This window comes from Larus michahellis, chromosome 2 (assembly GCF_964199755.1).
Source record: "Larus michahellis chromosome 2, bLarMic1.1, whole genome shotgun sequence".
Lineage (NCBI taxonomy): Eukaryota > Metazoa > Chordata > Aves > Charadriiformes > Laridae > Larus > Larus michahellis.
In genome coordinates, this window is record NC_133897.1 from 47514589 (window position 1) to 47526582 (window position 11994).

The following is an 11994-nucleotide window of genomic DNA, read 5'->3' on the forward strand; positions in this document are numbered from 1 at the left end:
GCAGAGGAAGGAGAGGCAGAAGCAGAGAGCCAGGGGTAGACTTTCCCAGGAACACAGAGTAGGTCACAGAACCACATTAAGAGCAAAGGCTTAGTCAAATTACTTAATCCATTAGACTGTGTTTTGTCCCACTTTCTTTCCTGCTGTAATTCACCACAAGGAAAATGCCTCTTGTTCTGGTAATATCATTTTCCCTCAGGAATGAATGCCATGTAATTATGCAGTTCCTTATACCCACAAAGCTGCTTATTGCCCATAATAGTTTTGTTACCTGACCAAATCAATTTACTTCTGTTTGGAAAAAAACTATTCAATTTCCTTATACTCTAAAATAGTCTATGCTAGATACACTGTCATTTGAAGCATTTCAGCTGAAAATACAATTCGGTATTACAGAAAGACATTTTATTCTTCTGTTTTCATGGCATTATTATCTGGAATGATTCTACCCTGTGGTCTTTTAATCTCTTCACTGAAGTTAACCGTTCCAGTTTTCATTTCTGCTTCATGTATTATGTGACATGCTGGTCTGAGCGCTAGAGAATTGCCTTTTCTGATGTCCCTTCCCCTAACAACCCAGTGATATGCAAGATACAAAGAATTTTTAATATTTCTGCTCTGTGTTTTAGAGTACAAATATTTAATTCACACCATTCCAATCCTCACGTAAGTCCACTGAACACCACTCCGTGTTGCCGGGTTTTTGTTATTGTTGTTGTAAAAGAAATAAAGTTACTGCAGTTGTTTGACAGCTTTATGGTGTAAGCCTTACTTAGGACATAGTCAAATCAATTTACAGTCCCACTCCACACATTTGTAAATACCCCAATAGATGATAGAGATAGAAATCTCCACGTATCTGTCCTGTACACAGAAAAATGTGCTTGCCTCTGCATCCATTGTAAAGACAATGCAGAATAGTACTTTTCCTCTTCATTGCCTTATAATGAGACTTGTTCATTTAAAAAGATGCTAAAGAAGTGGAAAGGGCTCTGTCTTCCTATCTGTGCATTTTCTACACCTGTTTAAAGAAATTAAAAAATGCATGTGTGTCTTTAGAAACACATTAGTTTTGGTCTTTGAGATCTGTTACATACAAAGATTCATGGTAACATTCAGTAACAGACGGAGCCAATCACAGCTTGTGGAAGCCAGCTGTGGAGGGCTGGGAGGGTAGATCTGCCTCTGCTCTGATGTATCATCCGAACCTCACATCTGTTGATTTTCTTCACAAAATGTTTAGAATAGTGTGGCTTTCCTTAGACTAGTGTGGCAGCTGCTCTTTGGCTACAAATATGAGGCCAAGATGCTAAGCTGGCTTACTAAAGCAAGGTTCTCATTGCTACTGATGCAGTACAGGCTCTCTTGTAATAGCAGTCAGTATTTTGCCCTGCATGTTCTTAAATGGCCATGTTGATGGACAGCTGCTAGCAATTTTATTAAGATATTTTTGCTAAGTATACGGTATAAAGACAAAGAATAGTACTTGTTTGGAACTGGCAGAAGAAAAGATTGGCATGATGAAGACTAGAAAAAACGTGCCATCCCAATAAAAGTAATAATGGCCTCTATGTTTTTAAAGTTTCTGCCATTTAAGGGAGGGGAAAGGAAGAAGTGGAGTGTGCTACTTTACAACTAGAAAGCTGAGTTTTATTTACATTGGCTGACTGATCCCTGCCAAATGCCTGGAAGAAAGCATTTAGTTGGTACTATATGAGTTGGTTATTGTCATTGTGCAGTCAGATGTTTCAGAGAGAGGATATACTAAAGGATGTGGTAAAGTTTGGTTAAACCGAACTCTTGTTATCAAAAACGCCTACATTGGATTAAAGTCCTGGAGAAAATAGGATCCTTTTCTCTGACCCACTTTCAAGACAAACTCTATCAATATCCTTAATTTTAACTTACAAGTAATAGATTAGCACCTACAGTTTTCTTCCATTTAGTTTCCTCCTTCTTAGTAATTCTGTTCAACTGTGGATTGCAGATGAATCCCAGCATCAAACAGGAAGCTTGAAGTCGAGGTAGAAGCTGGTCTTATTGATATTTCGTCTTGTATGTTATCTGGAAGATCAACCTTTTTCCTGGAACCTTGAGGGTTACTCTCTAAGGAGACATAGATAGTGGTTGTGTAGCCTACAAATTCTATGGCATTAGTCAATTTTTATAAAATGTAAATCCAACCTTAAAAAGAATCTGCGTGTTTTATCTTTTTTCTTATTTTACATAAAAGAATTTGTCTCCTTTCATTTATTTCAGAACGAACCAGGACCTATGGGTCTGGCAGGGACTCCCGGAGCTCCTGGGAAAACAGGAATTAAAGTAAGGTTCCCTTAGTTAAATTACTGTATTAATTTTGTCTGTTTAATTCCCTCTCTTAATGTTGTTGATTTAAAAAATGGCTTGCCTATTCTGTTGTTGGGATTCACATCTGGAACTATTTCCCAGGCAAAGGTCCAGGGGACATCTGCAGGATCAGTCTGTTGATCTGAGTAGCAGTTGTGTGTTGAAGTTTAAATAAGCTTTATCATGTTTCTTTTTGGATTGCAGTTTGTATGGTACTTAAATACCTTTGAAGAAAATCCAAGCAAGCACAGCCAGCACAGTATGCATGTTAGCAACGGCTGTGGCCACAGCTGCACAGAGCTTTTCAAGAGTGTAAGCTTCTTAGGTCTGGACTTTCTCTTATTTGAAAAGCTTCTTTCTGCTGAAGTGTGGACTAGAAAGTTCAGGGAAGCAGAGTTCTAAATGAATTTTGTTTCATCTATTAAGCCTTTAGATGTAACTTTTGCCCCCTGGGTCGTTTGTTAATTCTGTGAATTGATAAACTGTTCATAAGCGCTTTATAAAGCTGGTATCATTTGAATGGTAAACCACGTTGTGTTGTGTAGTTCTTCCATTAGGACCTAACGGTTCAAATACATTTCATTTACTCTTCCCAAAAGAAATTGTAAGCTCTGTGCCAGGCTAAAATAGCTATTAAAGGGTGTGGGAGAAAGCTTCAGATAACCAGAGATCAGAAGAAGTGATTCCAATAAAGATATTCTAATGGAATAACAGATGCTCTCCCCTCACCTCTCACACATGGAGAGGAGGAGGAGAGATAAAGAGATTTATGAGTTTAGAAGAAACTAAACTATTTTAATGAAATATTAATGATAAAATAAAAAGGAAACTTGGGTTTAAAGTACTTTTTTACCTGCAATCCTGAGACTGCTTATCTGATTTTATAAAGTATCTTGAAGGTAATAGTGTTGTTACATCTTCTTTCAGATTCATCAAATTCCTTCATATTTGTTGATGATTGTGTGGGGTTTGTCAACTGGTATAGTCAGATAGTTATTCCACAGGATGAAGGAAATTCTTCCATGCCTTTTGAAATTCAGTTGTAAGATCGTAAGCTGACTTCTTGGAGCCAGTGATTTTACCCCTTTAATAGTCATAATTTCATATCCTTTAATAGAGGCTGTTTGACCTGACACTCGAAATGTTTTGTTCTTTGGTTTGGAAATCATATATTTTTTTTAAAATCTAGTTGTCTGCCCATATTATGAAAATCTTTCTTTCAGTCAGTATTTAGAAACTTGAAGAAGGACCTTAAATACAATATTTCATTTCCTTTGCTGAACCTAACTTTGAAATTCACAGTACCCCTTTAAGCAAGCATGACTCAAATGAGTATGGCAATGGTTTACTTAATTATTGTTTTTAATAGGGACAACCTGGTGATCCAGGACCAAAAGGAGAAAGAGGTCCATATGGTTTGCATGGAAGGCAGGTTTGTACTTTTATTTTTATCCTTATGCTGCTTATTTTGACTACACCAGACCTAAAACAGGAGGGCTGTCCTGCACTTTGGTCAATTAAGACCTCATATTAAGTGTAATAACAGAGATAATATAGATTTTTGTCTTTCAGAGTAACAGAGAATATAGATTTTAAACTACTTTTTGCTGTGAATCTCCTAACAATTATATTAGAGTTGTTCTAAATGAATACAGGTGCGAATTACAAGTGCAGATCTGACCCCAAGCCCTTGGTACATTCTACTGTAATGTTACAATATTTTTATTGGTAGTATAGGGAAGAAAAATAATTTGAGTTAGTAAATGGAGAATGACCAGGTGCTTTAGGTTTTCAATTTGAAACTTTCTGATGTTTTGGAATATGGTTCTAATTGTGCTGGTTTTGTGGAGAGCATACACAAGATTTTGATAGTTTTCTAGTAGTAGTATAAAAATGCGGTTCCTTTTGGGGCTAGATTTTCTAAAGATTTGCTTTGAGGTGCAGTTAGAGACAGTGCAGTGGTATTTTCAAAGCAATCAATGAATGCAGGAGGATTTTTTTTTGTGGACTTGGCTTTCTCCTCTATGTGTAATACCTTCCCTTCTGTTAGGTGGGGTCAGCTTTGGAGACAATGTTGTACATATTCTCACCATCCCTCCTGTCTTTGTGGGTCAAGCCAGGATCAGCTTCCACCTTTGTGTTCACTTTTAAGATCTTAATTCCCATGGAATGCAGAGATCTCGCTTCCCTTTGGACCGGATCAGGGGCACAGTGTGCATACGTATGGGGTGAAATGGAGTAGAATTCATCTTGCTCCTCCCCAGTGTATTGCAGTTCCTTACATCAGACTTCCTGTGATTCTGTACTCCAAGGCACTTGAATTAACACTTGGTCAGTAAAATAAGGTGCAGGTAGACACAAGAAGAGTACAAATGCAAATACTTAAATAAAAATGGTCTGTTTACAGGGAGAAGATGGTGCTTTTGGGTATGGTCTACCTGGAGAAAAAGGAGTAAAGGTAAAACTGAAAGAGGAATCATAAGGAAATTATTACTTTGTCCATTATTTTAGAAGTGATTTACAACAAGAGGGAAAGCTGGGGGAAATGCAAACAACAGGCACCTTTATAGCTATTTGAATTTCATGCTAAGGCATATGGGATAGAACTCTAACCTACACAACTACTGATTTTATTTCTAATTATGACTCACTATGACTAATTCTCTAGCTGTCCTATGTGAGCACATACCTGAGACCAAACAATGAATTGCTAAAATCAGTGTGATTCACAATGGGTTTTGCATCCTTAACCTTAGACTGCAAGGGCCCTGGGGGCATTTGTCATGTTGATAAAGCTAGTTCATATTGTGATTCTAGAATATATTCCTGGTAGTTGTTGTAGGATGCAGGAGGCTTCAGTAAATTTTCAGATGGATCTTGATGCTTTCAGACACAGGATTATATGATGTTTTGGCAGAAACACCAGTCAAATCGCATATCATTTTTCCTTCTAGTTTTATATTCCTACAATTTATAAGAGCTGGTGGCTGAAAAACTGTCTTTTATTCAGAACATGTCTAAAGAAGCCATTAAGCTCCTTTATGCAAACAACTGAAACACAAGTAATGCTATTCAAAAAGTCATTAGCAAGGTCCTGGTGAGAAATGAGCAGCGGTTCCCTTGGGAAGAGCCAGAGACTCTGGCAATTGTTGATGAAACTGTGAACAAGGAATGTGCGAGAAGGAGAAGAGAAACTGGAGATGCTCATCCCACACACTGACAGAACATTATTGACTTTGTCCTCAGAAATTCTAGAGGGAGATTTTGGATTCAGCAATGGCTGAATGAGCCATAAGCCTGTCCCTTGAATTCAAAAAACTAAGAGTTGTTACGTCCTTAAATATTGCTCATATAGCACATTGTGTCCCTATAAGACAATGTCTTCAGACCAACACCAAGCTCTTGCTAGTATGTTTTTTGGAAATGAAAAATACAAATTGGCATGTCACCATCAACAAATACCAGCCTCTGACCTACATCTAATTTGCTAGAAACATACCTCAAGAATTTTCATGTGCTAAGATTGGTCCCCTTTAGCTGCCAGTGTAATGACAATTTCGCTCTTTCTTCATGACTGGGACAAGCTAAAGCTATAAGCAGATCCTCATCATCAGTATTTATATATATATGTGTATCTTTCCATATATTTCACATATGCAGTGTATATATTATACCTAATTATAGTATTCATACATATACGTACAAAACAGCATATGACTTTCAAACGCCAATTAAAAAAACACATTGGGATGACAGTGTGAATTTAAATATCTCTATTCTCTACTTTATAGGGAAATAAAGGATTTCCTGGCGATTTTGGACAAAAGGTATATGCTGGGTTTTTACCTCAACCGTTCTCTGGCTTTCATATATGTTAGCTTAAATAATCTGTTCTTTACTGCATTGTGGTTATATGGGTGTAACTCAGATGTAGCTGAAAGAAGTATGCCATTCCAAAAATGGCAGATACGATTGGTAATATTTATTTTTAAAAATTAGAATATTTTTTGTAGATAACTTGCCATGCATTGAGTGAATTTTCCTGGCATTTTGTGAAAAGAAGCAGGATTTGGTTTTGTTAAAGGAGTGGGAGGGGGTAACCTGTGTCTATTGTAAATGACTGAAAGCTTTCGTCTGCCATTCTCCCTGCTCCAGCCAGTGAGCACTAAATGAAAATGAAGGTGTTTTGATGGGAAGAACAATCTGATGCTGGCTGCTATAAAATGAAGCAACTTTCACAAAGACATGGAAAGGGAAGGAAGGTCCAAGTGTCCTGAAACAGCCTGGATTGAAATGGTGTTTGGAAAGCTCACCTATTTTTTGCTTTATCCCTCTTATAGTTCACTCCATAAAGTTGCTCTGTGTGCAGTCTTTTCAGGAAGGTTTGAATTTATTGCATCACTTTGGTAATTTAATTTTTTAAGCAAAGACAGTGTTTGTAGGCAAAGGTTTCTTCTGACCTCCAAGGATCCAGAGGCTGCCACATAAGTGGGACCAGCAGTGTTTTTTTCTACTCCTGAAACTTCAGATGAACTTTTCAAACATTTCAAAACCAGCTTCTACCTTCCCTACAGTAAACGTAGATGGACGTAGGAGGTCTTGTTCTGCTGCATTGTGTGACCATGTTGGAGTGAATTAATTCAGGCTAATTCTGTGCGACTAATATATGGACAAAGGAGAAAGAATTTTGGGGAGTGTCATGGTTTAGGCCGAATTGGCTAATGACGAGACAGATGTTCTCCCCCCACCTCTCACTCCAAGGAGAGAAGGAGGAGAGATAAAGAGATTTATGAGTTTAGAAGAAACTAAACTACTTTAATGAAATAATAATAAAATTAAAAAATGAAATAATGAAATAGATAGAATACATACAAAACCGTATCAAGCTCCCAGGATGACATCACCGGCAGACACTGAGGAAGTCCCAGACTGGACTCAGCAACAGGTGGGAACTGGATTCCAGAGCTGGAGTCAGGAACACACAGATCAGGATGAAAGGCAGATGAACAGAGAGAGTCTTCCTTGGGTGTTGGCCACTGAAGAAAGAGCACTGACCCTTTCTTTCCTTTCTTTGATCCCTCAGCTTTTATACTGAGCGTGGGGCAGATGGGATGGAATACTCCTGTTGGTCAATTTTGGGTCACCTGTCCTGTCTGCTCCTCCCTGCAGGTGGGACCCCTCTATGCTTTTCCGTTTCTGACCCTCCAGCGGGGCAAATAACAAAATTCGCTGACCTTGGTTGTTATAGCAATAAGTATAAGCAAGAGCCTCTCTGCGTACCATTTCGTAGCATTAACTGTAAACACAGGTCTTATCACTCTGAGAATGAACCATTTTCTGCACAATATGCTGTGAATTTTTGTGAGTTGGAAGAGGCCTAGCTAAGAAGTAAAATTACTGAACAGAAAGTTGGTTCTGTTTTACCTCAAACCTGGGCAGAGAGAAATAAATTGGAAATTTATCAGCAGAAGCCCTGACCTTCCTTTACTTTCAAGTGCCTAATTTTGCAAGTCCATTACAGTCTGTTGACATCAAATTTTATATGGCAAGAGTTTAAAAAAGAGAACTAAAACACAGAAATAATAATTTTCTGCACATAAAAAAATAGTTGGTAGTTTATAAAGTAAGATAACAAGCTAGCTTGTTGTGTATTTCTGAATCCAGCTAGTTCATTCTGGCAGTCTTTATTTAATAAGCTTGTGTTTGATATATGTCAACCATTAATATCCTGATGGGCTTGTTATGAATTTTAAGTTTCTCATATTGAAATGCCAAAATACTTTTAGTTGGGAAAAAAATCTTTTGTCTCTCCACTGTTTTGCAAAACAAAGGTGGTGTTTATAGAAGTTTTTAATAGGACCTGTTTTCCTAATAGGACATCCATGATTGCTCAAAAAATTACAAGTGGAGGATTTACTTCAGTTAATTTGTTAAGTAATACAATAATGACAACTGAGTGAAACAAAAAATTTCTATTGCGTGGAAAAACACAATGAATGCTTCTTTTTTCTTTTTTTCTTTTTTATTTTTTTTTTTTTGGTCCCAACTCAGAATCACGAATTTTAAAATCAGACTTTCCAGAAAAAGATTGAAACTTTTTTTCAAGCTGAATGTGAAATACAAAGCCTCATCTTGTTCTAAAATCAATGAAAATGCTGGAAGACCAGACTGCATAAATAGGACTGAGCTGTGAAATTGGTATTATACACTAGGCTTCAGCTACTAGGGCTGCTTAACATCTGTACTCTCTGTGGATGCAGGGCTATGGCCACAGCAAAAGCAGAGTCTCATTCTGCTGATCATGGCTTGGAGACAATGTGGGACGTTGCATGCCAGGTCCCTGACCCAAACCTTCCTGGTAAATGGCCATTTGTGTATGGAGTAAAGAAGAGTAAGGAGAGCCTCATGTTCTGAGAGTTTGCTGACTGATACACATTCCCCCTTAGATGTAGAAAATCTGACAGGGGCTTGTCCTTGTTGGTATCACTGGACATTTTAAATTTTCTGTACACAGAAATCGGCTGTTAACATTTTCTCCAATATTTTCACTTACACAGTAAGTATGGAGTGACTAGAAGCTTTGTTAAATAAATTGAACTGCCAGCTCTTCACTGTTCTCATGGGAAATCAGCGTGTGCTTTAGTAAACAAGTAGATAAATCATATTTTGGAAGCAGCACACTTCTGCCATAGAAGGCATTGTTTGGAGGTAATACACCACGGTCAACAGTATGGTTTTGGCAGATTAGAGGGAGAAGTGCTTTCACTTGTGTGAAGCAAGAAGTTGCATGTTTTTTGTTATCTTATGATGTCGCATTGAACAGCTGCACCTCATTTTCTTCTTCCCTGGTAAAAAATCATTGGCTGGTCATTATGTAGGTTTGGTTTGGTTTGGTTGGTTTTTTTACATGAGTCTATGACTAATTTTTCATATGCAATCTTTCATACCCGTGTGTTTCAGTAGAAAAATGCTGTCATAATTTCTTGAGAAGTTTGCATTTTTATCAGAAGCGCCTTTTTTCACATTGTAATTACATTTTTTCCCGATTAACTAGGGTGAAGCTGGGGACAATGGAATTCCAGGGGAACATGGACTAAAAGGATACAGAGGCAGAATGGCAAGTACCTTATAATTGTTGCTCTTTAACGGATTTTTTTTAATAGGCTCCTCCTTGATATGTGGATTGTACACTTGTAGTGATTTTTAGATGTCTGTCATTTTCAAAGGCTGCTAATGCTGGCCATGCTCTGTCCCTGTGTCCATCCCACTAAACAGAAGCAAAGACTATTTCTGAATGTCCTACCTGTGGTTCCAGTTCACTTTCGTTTTATGCCTTTTAGATAAAAAAACGCTGTAGAAGAAATTTGCTGGTTTAAGAGCAGTGTGATGATCCCGTTTATTCTCCATTAACTTCTTTGTCCTGCCTTTTCTGGCTTCTCGTGTGTTTCTTTCTCCCTTTTTTCACTAAGCTTTTCCGTGGCTGAATATTAATTTCAGATCTCCTCTGCAATAACAGGGGACAACGAGGGCTGGCAGAAAAGCTGGTAGCTGTGGGTGGTAACAAATCAGGAAGAATTCGGTCCCACTGAACTGTTTTTACTCAGCACTGCTTTTCCAAAAAGGCCAGAAATTAAACAAGGCTCTTGCCACCAAAAGCAAAGATGTGCATGTGCTAATTTTATTTTGTGGATTGTATTTCTAAATGGGCTTTGAACATATTGGTTGAATAGTACACTTAACAAAAATTAGCTGAACTACTACAAGAAAATAGGTGCTTTGATGCTATCAGGTTCTTTATATCTTAAAAGCGAAAATTATGTCAGACCTGATGCTCTTCTTTCTTACTTCTCGTTTACACTTAAGTAAGTGAGTGGAACTTAACATGTAGCAAATAAAGGAAGACAGAAGGAAATCTGTTGATTTCCAATAGAAAATGTAAATTCTATGTCACCTGTATATGTTCTTTGAATACCACATATTTAACATGCTACTATTCACAGGGTATTCCAGGACCTGCTGGTCTGGAAGGCAGTCCAGGAGACAGGGGATCTCCAGGACGCAGGGTAAGACCTAGACTCCATATATTTTACCATATGTAAAATAAGTTTCTTCTTTTTAAATTTGAAGGGAAACTAAGGAATGAAACAAAACATTTTGTTCCTGTTATGGTGGTGTGAAGTGGTAATATGTGCAATGTTCTGATGGTTCTGATGACTGCTGCTGATGTGTTATGCATATATTGTAAATGGCATGATTGTATTACACTGTGAGCTTCAATATTTTATTAAATAAAAAAGATTGTGAATTCATCTGCATGTAAGCACAAACCAGGTACTTCTGAATGCAAATGGCTAATTGTATACCTATAAATGTGATTTTCATGGGTCACCATCTAAATGCCTAGCCTGTGCGTGTTTGAAAAGTGTACCTGACTCATGCTTTGAGACTCTCCTTTTAACTAATGCAAAGGACAATCCTTACTGTATTTTTTGACTGTCAGTAGCACAGTAAATTTTGCAATTATGTGTTTGTAACAAAGCCCTTAGAAGTACCATTGTGGGAGTTCAATGGTGTGTATCTTAAGCCTCAAATGAAAGAGGCTCACTGTAGAAATATTTATTTCCTCTTTGACTTTCATTTTCACAAATTCAACATGGAATAAAAAAGAGATTTGTTTCATTTTTATGTTGCTAATTGTTACCACTGCTAAGAAGTCTGCAGCTCATGCTAAGCTGATATTTTCCCTGTCCTTCTTTGTCAGATATGAAATGATACACTGTGAATGTCTTATAGCTTCAAAATAGGATCATAGCTGAAATTAGTTGCAACAGCCATGTACAAAAATTCATCAAAGTACTAGAGGTCTGTCCTTGCAAACCAAAATACTGATCTTTTCTCACCTTACTGAAATAAAAAATGTACACAGATAACAGGTAGCAGAAACCTTCATTTCCACTGTAGACTTTCAATATCCCCAAATCATGGTAGACACTAAGTAAAATATATAAAAAAGTGTAATGCAATCAGCCCTTGGCTTTGGTTGGGGTTTTTTTGTTTGGTTGGTTGGTTTGGGGGTTTTTTTTATGTCCCTGTGATTAGTAAAATATCTGAGCGATTAGGTGACATGATGACTGTAATCTTTTTCTTTTTTGTTGTTGACTTTTTTTTTAGGGGAGTAAAGGACCGAATGGACAAGCCTTATTTTCTGTATGTATCTAGCACTCTCCATGTTACAAACACACAAAATGCACCATCTCATTGAGTAGTCATGTGTTCATGTATGTCTTTTTTGTTCTTGTCTGCAGCCATGTGAACTCATTGACTACATCCGCAAAACCAGCCGTAAGCATTCGATCTTGTTTTGATATTGTAAGCCCAAGTATCACTCCTTGCTTTCTTCCCTGTCTTATTAATATCACATTAGTTCTGTGTTCAGCGTGCCTGAACACAGAATTTATGGTCTTAGCAGGCCAGTGCTTGAAAAAAAAAAAAATTATTTGTTTAGAATAATTTATTTTGCCAATGTTACTGTAATATAATTTCTTAGAAATGTTAAGTGTCTTGGTATCGAGTGGTTCCAGCTGATGTGAAGCAAGTTTGCATTGTTTTTTCCTAGTTTATCTATCCTAATTCCTTAGAAAGTGACTG

The 11994-nt window shown here is 37.4% G+C and overlaps 1 protein-coding gene across 1 annotated transcript in view; it reads left to right on the top strand.

Annotated features, from left to right (window-relative positions):
- Window positions 1-11993, top strand: part of LOC141738951 (collagen alpha-6(VI) chain-like) — a 44399-nt gene extending 32406 nt beyond the window's left edge. The window contains 10 exon segments of the mRNA XM_074575162.1: window positions 2260-2322; window positions 3716-3778; window positions 4754-4804; window positions 6138-6173; window positions 9401-9463; window positions 10347-10409; window positions 11518-11553; window positions 11652-11696; window positions 11698-11790; window positions 11793-11993. Of these exon segments, the coding sequence (XP_074431263.1) occupies window positions 2260-2322; window positions 3716-3778; window positions 4754-4804; window positions 6138-6173; window positions 9401-9463; window positions 10347-10409; window positions 11518-11553; window positions 11652-11696; window positions 11698-11790; window positions 11793-11885 (606 nt within the window). The 3' untranslated portion in view covers window positions 11886-11993.
- The last annotated feature ends 1 nt before the right edge of the window (window position 11994 follows it).